Source organism: Eptatretus burgeri, chromosome 6 (assembly GCF_056783735.1).
Source record: "Eptatretus burgeri isolate ZD-2024b chromosome 6, Ebu_testis_v1, whole genome shotgun sequence".
Classification (NCBI taxonomy): Eukaryota; Metazoa; Chordata; class Myxini; order Myxiniformes; family Myxinidae; genus Eptatretus; species Eptatretus burgeri.
Window position 1 is genome coordinate 82,855,666 of NC_140966.1, and position 21,601 is coordinate 82,877,266.

At 52.0% G+C, this 21,601-nt stretch overlaps 1 protein-coding gene across 5 annotated transcripts; it reads right to left on the reverse strand.

The window, feature by feature from the left end:
- Positions 1–5,282: 5,282 nt before the first annotated feature.
- LOC147025188 (uncharacterized) lies at positions 5,283–17,422 on the reverse strand. Of its 5 annotated transcripts, none has more exons than XR_015059380.1 (4): positions 11,778–17,422; positions 8,628–11,708; positions 6,950–7,530; positions 5,283–6,113 (listed from the first exon to the last, which is right to left on the reverse strand). XR_015059380.1 is itself a non-coding variant. In XM_085885874.1 (2 exons), exons 1-2 carry the CDS (start codon positions 17,409–17,411, stop codon positions 6,063–6,065), a joined length of 8,835 nt encoding a protein of 2,944 aa, XP_085742000.1. In that variant the 5' UTR covers positions 17,412–17,422; the 3' UTR covers positions 5,283–6,062. The 5 variants fall into 5 exon arrangements, 1 of the variants encoding a protein (XP_085742000.1); XR_015059379.1 differs by having other exon boundaries at positions 6,950–7,041; positions 7,241–7,530; positions 8,628–17,422; XR_015059378.1 differs by having other exon boundaries at positions 6,950–7,041; positions 7,217–7,530; positions 8,628–17,422.
- Between the last annotated feature and the right edge of the window lie 4,179 nt (positions 17,423–21,601).

Genomic DNA, 21,601 nt, shown 5'->3' on the forward strand with positions numbered 1-21,601 from the left:
TATTGATGCCCATGATTTTGGAATGAGATGTTGGATGTGCAGGTGTCCACATACTTTTGGCCATGGAATGTACAATAATTTGAATATAATTGTTTTCAAGCACAAACAATGCAATGGACCTCAATATTTACTTTCCATGATGCTGGTGTCAAGGTGTGGGATGTCTGGGTTTAGTTTTACCAAGTGTTGAGCAATCTCCAAAGGTGCCAAAGAGGTGAAAACGCATGAAAGAGAAGATTACTGCAGTCCTGGATCTCTGTGCACAACACAGGTATTGAAAAGCAAAAACGATCAAAGTGCAAGATGGAGTACATGGTTTATAAAAAAAATCAGGGTCAAAGGGAAAGTACAAGAGTGCAGGGTCGAAACACCGTTTGTTGTAAAAGTATTCGTCCAGGGCATATTATAAGCTAATTGGTTGCACGTACTCCTACTTTCGCCCTTCAAGAGTGAAAACATTCTCTTTAGATCCTCCTCCTTATCTCAATATAAAGAAAAACAATGAGAATCCACGAATTGTTCTCTTTGGTGTTTTCATCGAAGAACATGGCTCATGAGACTGAAATGCCAGATACTGTGTCCATGGTCTCTTGGTATTGTTCCAATCCATGGAAAAGCACATGGATATCAACCAATGTCCAACATGCGATGTTCTTCGGTGGTTCAAGAATGACATGGACTATTAATTGTAGACAAGTTATCACTTTGTGTGTAGCAGATGGCTGCTGGTTGAGATCATTGCTGGGAGTGCAGCTCTGCCACTGACGCAGTGCCCCCTGCTGGTTAGCGCAGGAATTTGGAATTTGTTCAGTGTGCCGGCAAATACTCGCCTACTCTTCGCGAAGGACACCGTGGGAACTTCCACTTACTAATGCCAGCAGATGGGAATAATAGACAAGTGAAAATCTATCTATAATGGAGCAGATGCGAATATGACTATACCAGTGCAGTACTGTACGGATATGACAGAAGTAAATAGACACCTTAAATTTATTCATGTCATCTGTAAAAAGTGAGTTTTACTCAATTGTTTGAACCAATATTCAACTATTTATTTGCAGAAACGAGTTCCTGGGTCATGTATGACAATTAAACTATGCCTCGAACCCACGGAGCACACAACCTTTGCGGTTTTCAAAGAGATGAATGTTGGCCAATCGGAAGGTGGAGTCAGCCAGCATCAGATAGCTCAGAACCTTGGCATTCTGCTTTCTACGGTCAATTGGGTGATTGTGCAATTCACCAGCGAAGGCAAGGAACCCACAGCTTCCTATTCTGGTCGATCTGGGCCCTCAGAAAGGTGTCTTCGAGCTGTCAAGCGGTCCATTGAGAAAAATCCTCATTGCAAGGCAGCAGATGTCGCAGAGGAGGTCCAAGTTAACTCAAAAACTGCCGTGCGGTGCCTTCGTCAACTGGGCTACTATAGGAGAGCAGCGAGGAGAAAACCTCTTCTTGGACCAGCCAACATTCAAATGAAAAAAAAGTGGGTTTACAAGATGGCCAACAGACCCTTGAAGTTTTGGCAAACTGTAATTTTTTTCAGATGAGTCCCAATTTGCTCAATTTTCTGACAGTGGATGCGTATGGGTCTGGAAACTTCCCAGTCAAGAGTTCTCTTTGAACTGATTGCAGCCAACTGTCAAACACGGTGGTTTTTCAGTGATGGTCTGGGGAGCAATCTGGAGCGCTGGTCGGTCAGAGCTTGTGGAGTGTGTTGGTAACATCAACTCTACAATGTACATTTCTATCCTTGAGGATGGACTTCTCTGTCTTCTCCACTGGTCAGATGGTCAAAAGCAGCACTCTGTTCATGGAACATGAAGCTCCATGCCACACTCCAAAAAAAGGTCAAAGAATGGCAGGACAGAAATATGATCAAGCGACTTCCATGGCCAAGTCAGTCTCTTGAGATGAATCCCATTGAACACTTCTGGCCTATAATGGATCGAGCTGTGCGGAAAAAGTCCAGGAAACCCTGCTAGCAAGTTCAAGGCTGAAACTTTATGCAATACTTGTACCGCAAGTGACATCAATGCTGGTCAAAGAATTCTGTGTAAAACTAAGATGATAGCTAACTGTCACATGTGCTGTGGAACAGAAATGTTTCAAGAATCTCCTTGTGGGGATGAAACCAGCTGAAATTCATGAGAATGCCTGCAGCATTTGTGGATGCATCTCGTACATAGTCACATGTTTAAATTGTGCAGTGAGTTACAAATTGCCACAAATTTATGAGCGATCATGAGCATTCTCAGGTGCAAATAATTGACGTCAATCACTCGCACATGAAACGCGTAGAACAGCTAAATGATAAAGAGTCGCCGGATTATCATAGGTTAAAATGCAGAATTAGTGTTGGAGTCAGTGTTGTCAGAATGTCAGTGTTGGAGGTATGGAGGAAAAATCACACATTTTCACTTCAAGGTCAACAGGGTCAGTGCAAGGTTGAGCATTAAAGGAGCTCACAGTTGATCAAAAGGCAGCTGGCGTGCTCATTGAAAGAGAAAGAGGGAAGGAGATTATTGCTTGAAGATTGTGTGTGATATGTGAAGAGATTTCACATTTGAGTCAAAACAAATAACTTCTTGTTCTGCACCAAAATAAAGAGAAGTTCAGTAATAATCTGGGAAGCTTATGGCAAGTGTTTTGGGGGCTGTTACGGTTTAATTTAGATGCAATTTCTTCAAAGTGGGATAAACATCAGTATACAGTAATGGTGATTTGGTATGCAATGAAGTGAGACAAGCAATTATAAATGATATTCAGAAAATGGAAACCAAGTATGCAGACAATGTGGAATGGCCTGACTTCGCTGCATGGCAATTCTCGCCGTCACACAGCAGCAGGTACTACTCCAATAGGGTTGGGTTGGGAAGATATAAATGAACCCCCATATAATCCAAACTTGTCATCTTGTGATTTTCATATTTGTGGTCCACTCAAAAAGAACATCTGAGTGTGATTACGTTTACTAATGATGAAGTTAGAGTTCCAAATGTCCATAAAAGACTTTGCATACCCATTCTAAGTCTTTGTCTTCCTTGTGATTTATAGACAAGCTCCACAATGTGCCTCAGAGTAATCTATATAATAATAAGAAAAAAGTGCATGGTTAACCAAAATAAACTCCCTCCCCGCTGCCTTTCGCCCATTGCAACCCATCCCCATGGAATGGGGCCCTGCTCACTGTGGAGTGCAATATTTCGATTTTCATGTCGCAGTCGTCGTCGTCGTCGGTGATCTACTGAAATCTGCTGTGATGATCTACTTCCATTGAAATCTGCTGTGGTGATTTACTACAATCTACTATAAACACCGCTCCTTAAAAGAGCAGCAAGGGAGTGTTTTTTTTTTTTTCTCCCGACAAGTTGTAAAACTTCTGCGAGGTTGATTTATTATTTCGTGATGACATCCAGTTTTCAAGTTATTCTGTCCAGCGGTTAAGGTTTTCATATGGAGATTCTTCTACCTATAGAGTAATAGGCAAAAACGACGCGGAGGGGGAGAAGGGCTCTGCCGTAGACTTTGCATGGGTGTGCGGTTAACCAAAATAAACTCCCTCCCTGGTGCCTTTCGCCCGCCGCCACACATCCCGATAGACAGGAGGCCCCACTCGCAACATGGCGCGATATTTCAATTTTTGTGTCGCGGTCGTCGGTGATCGACTGAAATCGACTGCAGTTATCGCCATTGCTCTGTAGGTGCATCCCATTGATCTGTATGCTGATTATCACGATATACAACAGTGTGTGTGTGTGTGTGTGTGTGTGTGTGTGTGTGTGTGTGTGTGTGTGTGTGTGTGTGTGTGTGTGTGTGTGTGTGTGTCCTCCCCAGGCCCACAGTACACTCTCATCCCCAGTAAATTCCCATATTCAAAGCATCCAGTCGCATTGATTTTATAACGGATGACTGCTATTGTTAAAATGATAACAGCCCTCAAGAAAGAGGAAGTTCGTTTTTTTAAAAAAAGAAGCAAATAACACCAGATTGGGAGAAAAATCCTTGAAGTAGAAACCCATTTGTGAAAAGAAACTCAATGCAGTGAGACTAGAAGACAAACCGAACATCTCACATGTGACATATTTATGGTGTTCCATTCTGCACAAGTCAGTTTCCATGAGTCGAAGACTTCTTCTTTAACACCCATAATTATTCCCACGCTCTTGTGGGGTTGGCATGGGAAAGTTTTTGGCCGAAGTGTTTCACGAACAGGCTGGCTATGCCTGATCCTCCACCAAGTAGTTAGGACAGGAATTTAGAATTTGTTCAGGGTGCCGGTGACAGCTCACCTACTCTTTGCGAAGGACCCAGTGAAATCTTTAACGTCCACCAATTAATGCCAACAGATGGGATGCCCAGTTTAACGTCCATCCGAGGAATGGCAAACACAATGATGAATCACCCTGCCTGCAAAACACCGGGATGACAGTTTATAGCTGTGTCGGGATTCAAACCCAGGCAGGACACCTTTGAGGTGAGTGTTCATACCACTAGCACACATTGCCAACAAATGCTGCCAAATTATACAGATAGACGTTAAAATAAGAACGCCTTCAGGTACAACTGTCAGCAAACCCGCGTCGGAGTGGCGACCTGTCCAGGACTGTACTCCTTAGCCAAATGAAACTGCCTCGGCAGCCCTATGCGCCTCATCGCGTGAAAGGAATGGTTGGTTTACACTTGTCAGCAGGACAAATTCATGACAAGACTTGAGGAAACGGATGGGGCATACTTACAGCAGACACTGATTGAGGTTTGCCAAACAAATCATGCAAGGTGAGCTCAAATATTGTACGCCATTTCAATTTCTATACATCACGTGGTGTGAAATTCCACTGAAGGCAGCATTATTAATAGATTTAGGATTTTAAGCTTCTGGAGAAAAGGTTCGTCTCAAAATTTCCACTTCACTTTTGGAATGCTGGTAAAAATGCTGCTGGCTTGTTATTTACCTGCCAACTTTAAAGGGCTACCATGCTGCCATCGACATACCATGGTTAGATTTTAATGTGAATTACAGTAACTCAGGATGGGCACCAAAATGTGACCTACAAAAAGGAGCACCACCAAAAAATTCCCATAACCATAATCATATCAGAAGAAAACTCGAAAATAACATAGGCCTGAGTGATGCACGAAAAATCTTAATCTGAGATGATATTAAAAGAAAATCAACAAAGCACGTTGAACAAAAATAATGCAAGTTATTGGAAAAAATTGCTGCTATACTTGTTCCAACAAGGTATTGAAAGGATTCCTGCAAAAAAAAAATATATATTGAATCAAAAGCCAAATGAGGGTTTATTCGAAACAAGTCTTGGAGTTAAACAACAGCATTAAACAAACCCTTTTAAAACACCAACCCTTGAAACACTCTAGGTACAGCAATAAAGAATCCTTAATAATACCTGGGGTTGTGTCAAGACTGAAATCCCAACTAAATCTCATGCACATGGCTGAGACGAGGAGAATGTCGCAGCCATGTTTCAAATAGAACAAGCTGCCAGCTGAGCTAACTACCTTTCATTGGTAGAACAAATACTTATTATTCTTGTTTATACGTGCCTTGTCTAAAGTCAAAAAGAAATAAAGATGATGAGAAATTGCCTTAACGTCCCGTGTGACTTTACTGATTAACTAATCAGCTGGGTGAGAGAAGTTGTACAGCCCATTAAAAAAAATTACAACTACACAGAGGTTAACATTAGGTCAGTTCACAAGATAAAGTAATAACAAGTAAAGTCACAGCCTGTATACTGTACAACGGGTCACTCTTGAAGAGCACCAAAATGGCAAAACAAACAAAACAAAAAAACCTGAACATCGTCAGGCCAGGACAAGCAAGGAGGGATTGGAGGAAGATGAGGGAAGCATAGAAACAACAACAATTCAAAACTTGTAATCTACAGCTTTTACAGCAGCACCATTTTCCTGTCACCGTCACTCCAAGTATCCTCATCATCAAGAAGACCCATCGTTAGGATCCTTGGTATAAGGGTGAAGAAGTCTGGCAGGATCTTCAGTGAAAGGTATGAGGTTAGTGACTGATCCTGTTGTTGAGTTTAGGATGATGAACTTGCGGTGTGGATGACCAGGCTGAGGTTCTGTCTGACCTATGAAGACAGATGGAGCAAAGTGCATTTGAGCCAAATGTTTTGACGACTACTGTCAGGTAGAACAAAATATTATTGCATTTTACATCATCGCAACCAATCAAATTTGCTGCTTGTAGACCCTGTCCATGTCCTTATTTCTCAAGATAGCATGGGGCAATGTGTTCTATGAACTCTCTCGTTTTGATATACAGTATTCCTGTTCTGTGACAATCAACACTGTTGTTGTTAGTGTCAGTGAAAATAAAGGCCCTTTCTTAAATGGTGTTAATGCGTGCCTTTATTTCCTCATATGTCCTTATCATTTTAAGCCTGGTGTTGGCGCAGTGGTTAGGGCAGCGGCTTGGGATCCAAGAGGTCCTGAGTTCAAGTCCTGTTGGGCCACTGAATTAATACACCAGGGGGTTGACTCAGCCTGTCATCCTTCCGAGGTTGGCGAAATGAGTACCAGTATACTGGGCCGGTGTATACCCCGGTTAAAATAGGTGTACCATGTCCCTGTGTCGTAAGAGGTGACCAGGGTTGCGTCAGGAAGGGCATCCGGCATAAAAAAAACATGTGCCAAATCACAATGCGGATCATACGGATGATCCGCTGTGGTGACCCCTAACGGGAGCAGCCGAAAGAAGAAGAAGAGATGTCCTTATCATTTTAATGTTTGATTTTCGATGAGCCTTTTCAAAACAAAAGGAGGTAAAGGTAGCAAATTTGCATTTAAATTAAACTCCTAGGTTCCAGAAAAGCAACATTTTTTTATTTTGCAAGCAGATAGGTGGCTGGCTTTAAAGTTCTCTTTGATTTTGGATTTTCAAAGGTTAAAATAAGAGAAGACTTACTGAAATGACATGTGCATCCTGGAGGGTCTGGGGTAAAAGATTCAGGAGCAAGACCATCACAGAAGTGTTTGAAAACAGAGCCACCAACCTATCTGCAAAATAAGAAAGAAAAAGCTTGATGACTTGGCTTCTTTCTTGGAGACAATAATGATGCTGTGAGCAGCAGGAGAAGTGTGAAGGCTCCACAGCATGCATGAGAGGTGTGAAGCCAGTGTATCACCAATAGGGGAGAGCTGTACTCCAGTAAGATACAGAGAAAGCACTTGCCGGTTGTAAGAAGTTCAGATTTACCAAGGAAGGACTTTGCATGATGAAGGACACTCAGTCTGCAGATGGATTTGAAAATCAGCTCAACTGCAGCAGAGGAGATGAAAGGATACCACTCAGAGGTATGTGTTGATTGCACATGTAGAGGTCAGCAAGCAAGGAAATATGGTGGCCTTGGATGCCACAAGCAGAAAAAAAGTGAGCAAAGCAGGGAGCTAGATAGTGTTGAAGGTCAACCATATGTCCAGAAGCACAGCCCTGATCTCTTGTTGAAGTTGTTGTTGACCCAACCTGATGATTAGCGATAAGGCTCTCTGTAAATGGAGAAAGACTATGTCAACTGCAACAATGGATTCCAACACTGCTTACAACTTAGTTATCTCATGAAGTCATATTTGAAGAAATTAAACCACTAAAAATGAGAAAATACTGTACTTAAATGGCGATAAATGTTTGCAACTAACTGAATAGATGAAACTTAATTATGCTCACATCAAGCTCATGCTTAATTTTATTCTTTCTGTCATCTAAAATTCTCCGTTGTGAATCATATCCAAACAAGAACAGTCACTCTGTAGAGCGTACACCTCCGCCAGGCTGAACAGTTTAGCTTTGGAACCCAATGATAGACCGGATCTGGATCTGAACCAAAATAGAATCAGCTTGTTTGTGTCACCAAACCAACTCATCGACCAAGTTTTGTCTTAACTCATCCACAACGTTTTGAAATATGCTATACATCGTTTTTGGCGTCATATCTCAACGGTGAAAAATCACTTACAAAAGTAAAAAAAAATTCTTGTATCTAGATCCGGATCTTCCCCCAAATCGAATCGATTCTTCCTTGTCACACGCCCAACCTCTCCACCAAGTTTTGTCAGAATCAATCAATAACTTTTTGATATATTGTGCTCTGTATTGTTTTCAGCCCCATGTCAGTGGTGAAGAAGTACAAAAAAATTATTGCATCCAGAAATTCACAAAAATCTAATCAATTCGTCCTTGTCACACACCCAACCTGTCCACCAAATTTCGTCCGAATCCGTCTGCAAATTTTTGAGATAACCTGCTCACAGACAAACAAAAAGAAATACAGGTCAAAACAAAACCTCCATCCACCTGAGGTGGGGGAGCTAACAACTTCTCCATAATAATCGATTAACATTAGAAAATGGGTAATCTTTAAGCAAAAAAAGGCAGAAAGGTGCTGATGTTTTGGGTGTCAACCATTTGTCGGAGCATATTGTAATAATGCAATGTGATTTATGATAAATGTGGGCTCGGGCACATGATTGTTACGTGGTGAAAAAGTTACCACTTTTCGACTATTCATTGGCCATTCTATGCCACAAAGGCAATTTGCTTGCTTTAAGAGAGCTAATATTATTTTGTGATGTTCTCCATAACTCACCTTGTGCTCCTCTTTGAGGTGGGCCTCGATGAGCTGGCGACAGTGAGACTCAAGCCCACAAAGCAGACAACGAAATATCAGTCGATCACCTCCTTTGTTTTCTTCAAGCTCTTCTTTGCCTTTTTCTAATCCCAGAGCACAAACATTCATAACTCCATCAATTTCACTTCCATCATTTCTCCTCTCGCCAAAACGACATTGTTCTATTTCCAGTTTCTCTTTCAACTCCAAGCTCTTTTGCACATTCTCTCCACCCTCTGCTTTTACCACCATTGCTCTCTCTGCATCCTCTTTTAAATTCCTCTCTTTCCATGTCATAAGCATTCTTTCACTGTCCACAATACTCTCACTCGCAGTCATGTTCTCCATCTTTGTCCACCCTTTACCCTCAGTCAACCAATTCTTTTCATCTGCCATAAACTCATCCTCTGCGGTTGCTGAACTCTCCACATTGACAAACACAGCTGACCACTCCAAACGTGCTGAAATGCTCCCCTTGTGCACCACCACAGCCGACCTCCCCTTGTCATCTCTCTCCTCATCCGCCATCTCCCTCCTCTCATCTGCCGATGCCACCCTTCCCTCATCCACCGTCTCCCTACCCTTGTCTGCCGATGCTGCCCTCCCGTCGTCCTCCTCAGAAGCTGCCATCCCGTCGTCCGCCTCAGAAACCACCCTCCCGTCGTCCACCTCCGAAACTGCCCTCCCGTCATCCGCCTCTGAAACCACCCTCCGGTCGTCCGCCTCCGAAACCACCCTCCCGTCGCCCCCCTCCGAAACTGCCTTCCCTTCGTCTGCCTCCGAAACCGCCCTCCCATCGTCCACCTCCGAAACCGCCCTGCCGTCGTCCACCTCCGAAACCGCCTTCCCGTAGTCCGCCTCCGAAACCGCCCTCCCGTAGTCCGTCTCCGAAACCGCCCTCCCATAGTCTGCCTCCGAAACTGCCCTCCATTCGGCCACCTCCGAAACTGTCCTACCTTGGATCGCCTTCGAAACTGCCCTCCCGTCGTCCGCCTCCGAAACCGCCCTCCCATAGTCTGCCTCCGAAACTGCCCTCCATTCGGCCACCTCCGAAACTGTCCTACCGTGGACCGCCTCCGAAACTGCCCTCCCGTCGTACGCCTCCGAAACCGCCCTCCCGTCGTCCACCTCCGAAACCACCCTCCCGTCGTCCGCCTCCGAAACCACTCTCCCGTTGTCTGCCTCTGAAACCGCCCTCCCATCGTCCACCTCCGAAAGCGACCTCCCGTAGTCCGCCTCCGAAACCTCCCTCCCGTCATCTTCCTCCACAGACGCCCTCACATCGTCTGCCTCCGCAGTATTGCTCCTGTCGTCCACCTCCGTTCTCCACTCGTCAACGTTAGCCGGCAGCGCTGCTCTACCTTCATCAGCCTCTGCTGCCAGCTCCGCCCTACCGTCGTTGGCCTCCACCGCTGCCCTACCGTCGTCGGCCTCCCCTGCCGCCCTAGCGTCGTCGGCCACTGCCACCGGCACCGCCCTACCGTCGTCGGTCTCCACCACCGGTGCCGCCCTACCCTCGTCGGTCTCCACCACCGGTGCCGCCCTACCCTCGTCGGCCTCCGCCACCGGCGCCGCCCAACCGTTGGCCTCCACCACCGGCGCTGCCGTACCGTCGTCGGCCTCCGCCGCCCTACCGTCGTCGGCCTCCGCCGCCCTACCGTCGTCGGCCTCCGCCGCCGGCGCCGCCCTACGGTCGTCAGCCTCCGCCGCCGCCCCACTGCCATCGGCCTCTGCCACCGGCGCCGCCCTGCCTTCGCCGGCTTCCTCCGCTGGAGCTGCATTACTGTCATTGGCCCCCGCAGCCGCACCACCGTCGTCGGCCTCCTCCGCCGGTGCCGCCCGCCCGTCATCGACGTCCTCCGCCGGCGCAGCATTACCGTCATCGGCCTCCACCGCCCTGTCGTAGGCCTCCTCCACCGGTGCTGCATTACCGTCGTTGGCCTCCGCCGCCACACCACTGTCGTCGTCGTCCTCCGCCGCCCTGACATCATCAGCCTCCGGCGCAGCCCTACCATAATCGGCCTCCGCCACTCTGCCTTTTTCGGCCTCCGCCGGCACCTTGCCGTCGTCGCCCTCTGCCGCCGCACTACCACTGTCGACCTCTGCTGCAGACTCCGCCCTACCATCGTCAGCCTTCACCGTAATGCCGACGGCCTCCACTGCTGGCCTACCGTCGTCGGCCTCCACCGCTTCCCTACCGTCGTCGGCCTCCACCACTGCCCTACCGTCGTGAGCCTCCGCCATAACATCGTCGGCCTCCACTGCCGCCATACCGTCGTTGGCCTCCGCCACCACCCTACCGTCATCGGCCACCGCCCTACCGTCGTTGGCCTCCGCTGCCGGCTCTGTCCTACTGTCGTCAGCTTCCACCTCCGCCGCAGCCATACCGTCGTCGGCCTCTTCCGCCGGAGCCACCCTACCGTCGTCGGCCTCCTCTGCCGGTGCCACCCTACCGTCGTCGGCCTCCTCTACCGGCCCCGCCTTGCTTTCATTGGCCTCCTCCGCAGGCGCTACATTACCGTCGTTGGCCTCCACCGCCGGAGCTGCATTACCATCGTCGGCCTCCGCCGCCGGTGCCGCCCACCCGTCGTCGGCCTCCTCCACCGGTGCTGCATTACCGTCGTCGGCCTCCGCCACTCTGCCTTCTTCGGCCTCCACTGCCACCCTGCTGTCGTCGGCCTCTGCCGCCGCACTACATTTGTCGGCCTCTGCTGCAGGCTCCGCCCTACCGTCAGCCTTCACCATAATGCCGCCGGCCGCCACTGCCGCCCTACCCTCGTCGGCCTCCACTGCTGCCCTACTGTCGTCGACCTCCACCACTGCCCTACCGTTGTAAGCCTCCGCCACCACCCTACCATCATCGGCCTCTGCAACCACCCTACCGTCGTTGGCCTCTGCAACCACCCTACTGTCGTTGGCCTCTGCCACCGGCGCCACCCTACCGTCGTTGACCTCCGCCGCCAGTGCCGCCCTACCGTCGTCGGCCTCCGCCGCCGCCCTCCTGTCATCGGCTGCCGCCATGCCGTTGTCAGCCTCTGCCGCCATCCTGTCGTCGTCGGCCTCCGCCGCCGGAACCACCCTGCTGTCGTCGTCGGCCTCCGCCGCCGGAACCACCCTGCTGTCGTCGGCCTCCGCCGCTGGAACCATCCTGCTGTCGTCGGCCTCCGCCATGCAATAGTCGGCCTCCGCTGCCGCCCTGCCGCCGTCGGCCTTCGTCACCGGCGCCACCCTGCCATCATCGGCCTCCGCCCTGCTGTCGGCCACTGCAGCAGGCGCCAACCTGCCATCGTCGGCCTCCGCAGCCGCAGCCGCCCTGCTGTCATCGGCCTCCACCGCCACGCTGCTGCCGTCATCAGCCTCCGCCGCCCCCCCGCCGTCGTCGGCCTCCGCCACTGGCGACAACCTACCGTCATCGGGCTCTTCCGCCAGTGCCACCGTACCGTCAGCCTTCGCCACCACATTACCGTCATCGGCCTCCGAAACCGGTGCCGCATTACTGTTGTCGGCCTCTGCCACCAACGGCATCTTACCGTATTGGGCGTCCGCAGCCGGCGCTGCATTAACGTCGTCGGCTTCCACTGGAGCCACACTACCGTCGTCGGCCTCTGCCCTGCTGTCCTCAGGCTCTGCTGCCCTGCCGTCGTCAGCCTCCACCGCCACCCTGCGGTTGTCGGCCTCCAGTGGAGCCACACAACTATCGTCAGCCTCTGCTCTGCTGTCGTCAGGCTCTGCTGCACTGCCGTCATCGGTCCTCACCTCTGGCACTGCCCTACAATCGTCGGCCTCCACCGGCGGTTCCGCCTTGCCGTCGTCGGCCTCCACCGGCGGCTCCACCCTGCCACCGTCGGCCTCCACTGCCGCCCTGTGGTTGGCGGCCTCCGTCACCACCCTGACATCACCGGCTTCAACAGCCGGCACCGCCCTGCTGTTGTCGGCCTCCGACGCCAGCGCCAACCGGCCTTCATTGGCCTTCGCCGCCGCCCGGCATTCGTTGGCCTCCGCCGCCACCCTGCCGTCGTCGGCCTCACCTGTCGGCCCCGCCCTGCTATTATCATCCTCCGCCACCCTACCATCGTCAGCCTCCGCCGGAGGCACTGCATTACCGTCATCAGTCTCTGCCACCGGCACCACATTTCCGTCGTCGGTCTCTGCTGCCAGTGCCGTATTACCGTCGTCGGCTTCCGTCGCGGGTGCTGCAGTACCGTCGTCGGCCTCCGCCACTGCCCCACCGTTGTCGGCCTCCGTCGCCCTGCCATTATCAGCCTCTGCTGCCGTCCTGCCATAGTCAGCTTGCGCTGCCACACTGTCGTCGTCATCCACCGACGCACTGCCGTCGGCCTCCGCCGCCGCGCTGCCGTTGTCGGCCTCCGCCGCTGCGCTGCCGTTGTCGGCCTCTGCCGCCGCACTGCCGTTGTCGGCCTCCGCCACCAGTACCCCCCTGCCATCATCGGCCTCGGTCATCGGTACCACCCTGCTGTCATCCCCCGCTGCCCAGCCATCGTCAGCCTCTGCCATCGGCACCGCCCTGCTGTTATCGGCCTCCGCCGCTGGCGCCGTCCTACTATCGTCAGCCTCCTCTGCCGAATTACTGTCAATGGCCTCTGCCGCCGGCACCACATTACCATCATCAGCCTCCGCTGGCAGCGTCGAATTACCGTTGTCGGCCTCCGCCACCAGTGCCGCATTACCGTCATCGGCTTCCGCCGCGGGCGCTGCAGTACCGTCGTCGGCCTCCGCCACCCTGCTGTCATCAGCCTCCACACTGCCGTCAGCTTCCACTGCCGCACTGCCACAATCAGCCTCCACCGCCGGTACCCCCCTGCCGTCATCAGCCTCGGTCGCCGGTACCACCCTGTTGTCGTCCCCCGCCGCCCAGTCATCTTCGGCCTCCGCCGCCCTGTCGTCGTCGTCGGCCTGCACAACCTTGCAGTTGTCGGTGGCGGCTTCCACCACCTTGCAGTTGTCGGCGGCGGCCTCCACCACCGGCACTGCCCTGCCGTCTTCCGCCTCTGCCACCGGCACCACCCTGCCATCGTTGGTCTTTACTCCTGGCGCCGCCCTGCCATTGTAGGCCTCCGCCCTGCCATCGTCAACATCCGCCACTGGCGCCGCCCTGCTGTCATCGGCCCCCGCTCTGCCCACGTCGGCTTCCGCCACCACCCTGCCATAATCGGCCTGCGCTGCCAGCACAACAGCCCTACCATCCTCTGCCTCGGCCTCCGCAGCTGCTGTACCGTTGTCTGCCTCGGCTACCGCCCTACCATCATCTGCCTCGGCCGTCCTACGATTGTCTGCCTCTGCCGCTTCTGCCGTCCTCCCGTCTGCCTCGGCCACCCTGTCGTCTGCCTCAGCCGCCGCAGCTGCCGTACCGTCATCTGCCTCAGCCACCACAGACGCCCTTCCGTCGTTTTCCTCGGCTGCCACCCTCCTGTCAGCCTCAGCTGTCATACCGTGATCTGCCTCAGCCGCCGCAGCTGCCATACCGTCATCTGCCTCAGCTGCCATACCATCATCTGCTTCAGCCGCCACAGCCACCCTATTGTCGTCGGCGATGGCCGCCGTCACAGCACAACTGTCGTCAGCCTCGGCTGCCATTGCCACACTACCGTTATCGAACTCGGTCGTCTCCGCACGACTATCGTCAGCCTCGGCCACCGTCGCTGCGCTACCGTCGTCTGCCACCGCACCCCCGTCGTACACAGCCGCCGGCGCCCTCCCATCGTCCAAAGTGTCAAGCGCATGCTGCTTCCCTTCATCCGAGGTGACAGGTGCACACGCTTTCCCTTCATCCAAGGTGGCAGGCACACGAGGCCTCCCCTTGTCTGAGGTGGCAGGCACATGTGGCCTCCCCTCGTCTGAGGGGGAATGGGCTTGAGCCAGCAACCCCTCTGAGGGGGCAGACTCTCGCCACATCAAATCCTCTGATGAAGCAAGCAATGGCGCCCCCAACTTATCTGACGGGGAAAATGCACATGCCCCCAACACCCCAGAGGGGGAAGGCACTCGCACCTCAAACTCCTCTGAAGGGGCAGGCCCTCGCGCAGCCCACTCTTCCAAGTGGACAGGCGATCGCTCCTCCAACTCGTTTGAGGGGGAAGTTACTCGCAGCCTCCCCTCCACCGAGGGAGCAGTCTCTCGCAGACTCCCCACTTCTGAGGGGGCAGGCTCTCGTGACCTCAACTCCTCCGAGGAGGCAGACTCTCTCCTCCTCAACTCCTGTGAGGGGGCAGGTGTTCGTGCCCTCAACTCCGAGTTGGCAGGCACTCTTGCCCTCAACTGCTTCGAGGGGAAAAGCGCTCTTGCCCTCAAATGCTCTGAGGGGGCAGGCACTTGTGCCCACAAATCCTCCGAAGAGGCAGGCACTCGTGCCCACAACTCCTCCGAAGAGGCAGGCACTCGTGCCCACAACTCCTCCGAAGAGGCAGGCACTCGCGCAACCCATACCTCCGAGGGGACTGGTAATCGCTCCCCCAAATCGTCTAAAGGCACAGGCACTTGCGGTCGCATCCTCACCACCTCCGAGGGTGTAGGCGATCGCATCTTCCCCACCTCTGAGGGCGCAGGCGCTCCTTCTCCCAACCTCTGCAAAGGGGCAGGCGCTCGTTCCGCCAACCCCTGCAAGGGGGCAGGTGCTCGTTCCGCCAACCTCTGCAAGGGGGCAGGTGCTCGTTCCCCCAACTCCTCGAAGGAGGCAGGCGCTCGTGCCCACAACCCCTCCAAAAAGTCAGGCGCTCGTTCCTTCAACTCTTCCGAGAAAGCAGGTGTTTGTTCTCTCAACCTGTCCAAGGGGGTAGGCGATGGCGTCCCCAATCCCTCTGAGGCTGCAGGGGCAGGCGTACCCAACCCATCCCAGGCCGCAGGGGCGAGCGCACCCAACCCGTCCCAGGCCACAGGGGCGGGCATACTCAACCCGTCCCAGTCCACAGGGGCAGGCGTACCCAACCCGTCCCAGGCTGCAAGGGTGGGCGTAACCAACCCTTCCCAGGCTGCATGGGCAGGTGTACCTAACCCGTCCGAGGCCGCAGGGGCGGGCATACCCAACCCATCCGAGGCCGCAGGGGCGGGCGTACCCATCCCGTCCGAGGCCGCAGGGGCGGGCGTACCCAACCCATCCGAAGCCGCAGGGGCGGGCGTACCCATCCCGTCCGAGGCCGCAGGGACGGGCGTACCCAACCCGTCCGAGGCCGCAGGGGCGGGCGTACTCAACCCGTCCGAGGCCGCAGGGGCGGGCGTAACCAACACATCCGAGGCCGCAGGGGCGGGCATACCCAACCCATCCAAGACCGCAGGGGCGGGCATACCCAAGCCGTCCAAGACCGCAGGGGGGGGCGTACCCAACCCGTCCGAGGCCGCAGGAGCGGGAGTACCCAACTCGTCTGAGGTCGCAGTGGCGGGCGTACCCAACCCATCCGAGGCAGCAGGGGAGGGCGTATCCAACCCGTCCGAGGCCGCAGGGGCGGGCGTACCCAACCTGTTCGAGGCCGCAGGGGCGGGAGTACCCAACCCGTCCAACGTTGCAGCGGCAGGCGTACGCAACCCGTCCAAGGCCACAGCAGCAGGCATAACCAACCCGTCCGAGGTCATCAGGGTGGGCCTACCCAACCCCTCCGAGGCCTTAAGGGCGGGCGTACCAAACTCATCCGAGGCCGCAGGGGGGAGCATACCCAACCAGTTTGAGGCCGCAGGGGCATGCGTACCCAACCCGTCCAAGGACGCAAGAGTGTGCATACCCAAACTGTGCAAAGCCACAGGGACGGGCTCTGCCAAACCATCCCAGGCCGCGGGCACACCCGCCGTCCCCCCATCCCAGGCCGCGAGCACACTCGCCGTCCTCCTCTCCCGGGCCACAGGTGCACCCGCCATCCCCACGTCCCTGGGTGCGGGTGTACCCACAATTTCTGGAGCCACACCCAACGTCCCCCAGCCTGGGGCTATACCCGACGTCCCCCCATCCCGGGCCCCAGGTGCACCCACCGTTCCCCCGTCCCGGGCCCTGAGCGCACCCGCCGTCCCACCGTCCCGGGCCCCGGGCATATCTGCTGTCCCCCCGTCCTGGGCACCATGCGCACCCTCCGTCCCCCCGTCCTGGACCCTATGCGCATCCTCCGATCCCCCACCAGTGGGTGCACCTGCAGTCCCCCCACACACGGGCACACCCGACGTCCCTCCGCCCACGCGTGCATCCGACATCCCCTCGTCCGCAGGCGCACCCGACGTCCCCCTGACCGCGGGTGCACCCGACATCCCCCCGCCCATGGGCACACCCGACGTCCCCCCGCCCGAGGCCATATCCGTTGTTCCCTGGCCCGCAGGCACACCTGGCATCCCTTCGTCCATGACCATAGGCACACCTGACATCCCCTCTCCTGCGGCCGCACCCGCCATCCCCTCGCCCCCACTCACCATCCCCTCACCCGAAACCACGGGCGCACCTGCCATTCCCTCATCCGAGGCTGCATGTGCAATTGCTTTACCGGAGGTTACAGATGCATGTGACCTCCCATCATCCGAGGCCACAGGCACACCTAATATACCGTCACCTGCTGCAGCAGGCACACACGACGTACCCTCACCCAAAGCCACAGGCCCACGCGATGCCCCCTCACCCAAAGCCACAGGTGCAATCCCCTCACCCAAGGTTACAGGTGTAATCCCCTCACCCAAGGCCACAGGTGAAATCCCCCCACCCAAGGCTGTCGATGCATGCGTCTTCCCGTTACCCAAGGCTGCAGGCGCATGCGATGTACCCTCACCCGAGGCCATAGGTGCACATGACATACCCTTACCGGAGGCTGCAGGTGCATGAGACATCCCCTCATCCATGGTCGTAGGCACATGAGTTGTCCCCTCATCAGTGGCTGCAGGCGCATGAGACATCCCCTCATCTGTGGTCGCAAGCATACACGACGTCCCCTCATTCGAGGCCGTACGTGACACCCTCTTATCGGAAGCCACATGAGACGTCACCTCTTCCGAGGCCACAGGTGCCATCTCCTCAGAGGCAGCAATTGCATGTACCACCCCCTCATCAAAGGCTACAGGCGTGCACATGATACCCTCATCGGAGGCCGCAGGCACGCATGCCCTCCCCTCATCCACGGCTGCATGCACATGCACCCTGTACTTATCCACGACCGCACGCGCTCTCCCCCTGCCCTCATCCGCGGTCGCAGGCGTGCGCGTCCTGTTCTCATCAGTGGCCGCAGGGGCACACACCCTGCCCTCAGAGCCCACAGGGGCATGCACCCTGCCCTCATCAGAGCCCGCAAGGGCGCACACCTTGCCCTCATCAGAGCCTGCAGGGGCACGCACCCTACCCTTATTCGAGCCCGCAGGGGCACACATCCTGCTGTCATCCGAAGCTGCAGGAACACGCATCCTGCTGCCATCCGAGGCCGCAGGTGTATTCCCCTCTGCAGTGGTAGCCGCGATTCTCTCTGTAAGTGCAGGTCCCCTTGCACCTTCCACTTTTGCTATTCTTTGTCTGGCCACCACAAACTTCTCTCCCATCACAGCAACCCAACCACCTTCTCTCGTCTTCTCTTTTTTTGTTACTTTCTCCTTTTCCACCATCTTATCATCTGCCACTCTGTGCAGAAACCCTCCAACTTTCCTCGAAATGTTTGTGCCTCTCACTGGCTTTAAACGCTCACTCTTTTTCCTCAGTTCATTGTCTTTTAACTCTTGAACAAAACGTGGTGTCCCTTCTACGACATCTTTCACTTGCTCCTTCCCAAGTTCCTGTGCAATAAGAAGTGGTGGCGAATCAGCAGACGTTTCACGATCTCCACCTTCATCTCCCATCACCGGTAGTATGGGAGGAAGGTCGTGGCAACCTGTGGAGAGATAGTGGATGGGGTGGTATAGAACAAAGGTACATGTGAATCTACCAACAATATTTTTAATCTGGATTGAATATTTAATCTGCATTTCTCCATAAAATTACGTACTTATAGTTATACCAATACTGGCAGCTCATTGATTAGATCATAGATCATCTTTGCAGACATTGAGCAATTCTCTTTACAAATATCCATTGTCATATGTCTGCCATCGAAGCATATATTAGGGGCAGCAACAATGGTCGGTGAGCATTACCGAATAACCAATTATTTACTTATTTATCAACTTCTGTTAATAAATAAGTAAATTGTGATTCAACCAAAATTTAACTAAACAAGAAATTAGCTTGTAAATTAAGGATGACATGAAAAACAATGTGCAAGTTTACAAAAAGATCCTTATCCACCTATGCTTAACTACCTTAAGTTAACCTTTCGGCTGGAAGGCAAGGCTCCAATACAAACATGGACATACAAATAGGAAAAGGCATGAGGTGTCATGGGCAACTAAGTGAAACCGCTCGAGGAATCCCACACCAAGCCAGGCCAGATGTGGTGACATGTTCACCAACTTGGGAAATCACGATTCTTCTGCAACAGCAAACCTGACTGGTCCAAGGCAGGCAAAGCTAGTTCAACACAACTCACCACACGGAGCTCTGGACCCTATTACAAGCCATTCGGTTCCTCCGTAAACAGCTTAAATGATGACTTTGATTCTCTTAATTATTCCGACGCTGGTTTTTAAGCTCCAATCAAGTAGTGGTATGTTTGTTCATTCAATGACAAACCACACTTTATTCCACACAAGCATTGTCATTGATAACATCCCGCTGCAAAGAGTTCAATTATTCACTCTTCTTGGTGTTATAATCCAATCAGATCTGAAGTGGAATAGTCAGGTCCAGCAGATGGTATATCGTGCTGCACGATGACTCTACGTTCTTTGTACTTTGAATAAATTTGGTGTGAGTGCCCTTGATCTTGCCAAAATATACAGTGTTCATCCGCCCTCTACTGGAGTTTGGTGTGCTTGTGTGGGATTCTGGCATCACAAGGGCTCAGAGTGATGAGATTGAACAGCTTTAGAAGCATGTTCTTCATTTCATTGCGTACCCATCTATTCAGTCGTATGCGCAACAACTTAGTCATTTTTATATACAATTGTTGAGTGAACGCAGGAATGAGTTGATCTTGCGTTTTGGACTTGGTCTGATCGTCACCGTGGCACTCTTCCTTCCACCCGTCAATTGTGTCAAGACATAATATTCGACTCAGAAATGCTCAATATCTTTACTTACCTCAGTGTAAGAGTGAAAGGTATAAAAATTCGATAATTCCAATTTTGACTGTTCTTTGATGCAGGTGTGTATATTAATTACATGTATAATATTTGTTTGAATTGTGTTTTAATTTAGCTCGTCATCTTGGTGTTTTTATATTTGTTTTAACATAATTCTTCTTACTATTTTGATGTTAACCTTGCATCTATCATTGTCCTGCTGCAATGTCCGAGACTGCAGGTGTATTCTCCTCTGCAGTGGTAGCTGTCGTTTTCTGCAACTGGCTATTTTCATGTCCCTGCTCAAGAGTAGTAGAGGCTCTGTGCTCATATTAAGCACCATACTACTGTCTCATTTTGTGTGGTTACCAGAGTGCAATCAGTCAACGAGCCTTCAACCACTTGAGACTTCAATGACTCCATGAGATCGAAGAGCTCACTTATCATGGGTCTGCCTGCCAATCATGCCATCACGACCATCTGAGCGTTGGATGGCGTCTGCAGGGCTTAAAACTCCACGCAGCTTCACCTCTTTAATCCGAAGTCCCGCTAGTGGCAGTTCTTCTAACACAATTCTCAGTAACCTCATCAGGCCCCCCTAACAAACGGACGCTAACGTTGTCAGACGGAATGAAAACCCGTCATTCTTGTTACAAAAACAGCTAAAATTGATGAAAAAGCGGCCGAAATTGAAACCAACACAGTAATTACGGTCGCAATAGCAGATATAACCGAAACCAACACGTTAATTCTACACGCAAGAACAGTCGTGACGGACACAAGAACGGTCAATCCCGAAATAGAATGGTGGGGAATGGAAGCAACATCGGTTATTTCCGTCGCAAAACGGCGGAGACCGAAGTGAAAGCGATTCATTCCGGTTACCAGAACGTGGGAAACATGGCGGCTTGAAAAGTTCTTGAAGTTATGGTAAGTTAACTTTAACGTAGTCTGCCTTGAATATATCATGTCTGTTAATGAAAACCCGTTTGTGGTACGGGATATTATACAAGCAGCGATAAATTCGCCCTCTTGACTTAATGTGTGGCTGACATTTCGTGTAATTCGTGCCCCCGTGCTGTAGCGATCAGCGACGATTGATCGTTTATATTTGCAAGAGGTAAAATTTGATAGTAATAATAAATTGCAAATTCCAATAAAATAACAAAGTTAATATGAAGTAAAAACTGCAAAAATATCCCATACACGATCCCCTATGTTGAACTGGCCATACACAACTAGCGATCCTTCACTCGGGGGCTCGAAATAGAGGCAAACCAAACATTATCATCACAACAAAATTCGGTTTAATAAATTGTCAAAACTACATCAGGTACTACCCACAATATCTATATTACATATATATATATATATATATATATATATATATATATATATATATATATATATATATATATATATATATATATATTATATTATATTTATGTTCGAGGCACAAGCACTAAAAATTTACATACCGGAACAGGTCGTTCTACTGCATCCGCCATCTTGTTCGCACAACAGTAACCGGAATGAACCGCTTTTGTTTCGCTCTCCGACGTTTCGCGACGGAAATAACCAATCTTGCTTCTGTTCCCCACCAATCTATTTCGGGATTGACCGTTCTTGTTTCCGTCACGACCGTTCTTGTGTGTAGAATAAACGTGTTGGTTTCGGTTATATTTGCTATTGCGACCGTAATTACTGTGTTGGTTTCAATTTCGGCCGCTTTTTCATCAATTTTAGCTGTTTTTGTAACAAGAATGACGGGCTTTCATTCCGTCTGACAGCGTTGGCGTCCCTTTGTTTGGGGGACCTGCTCATACCCA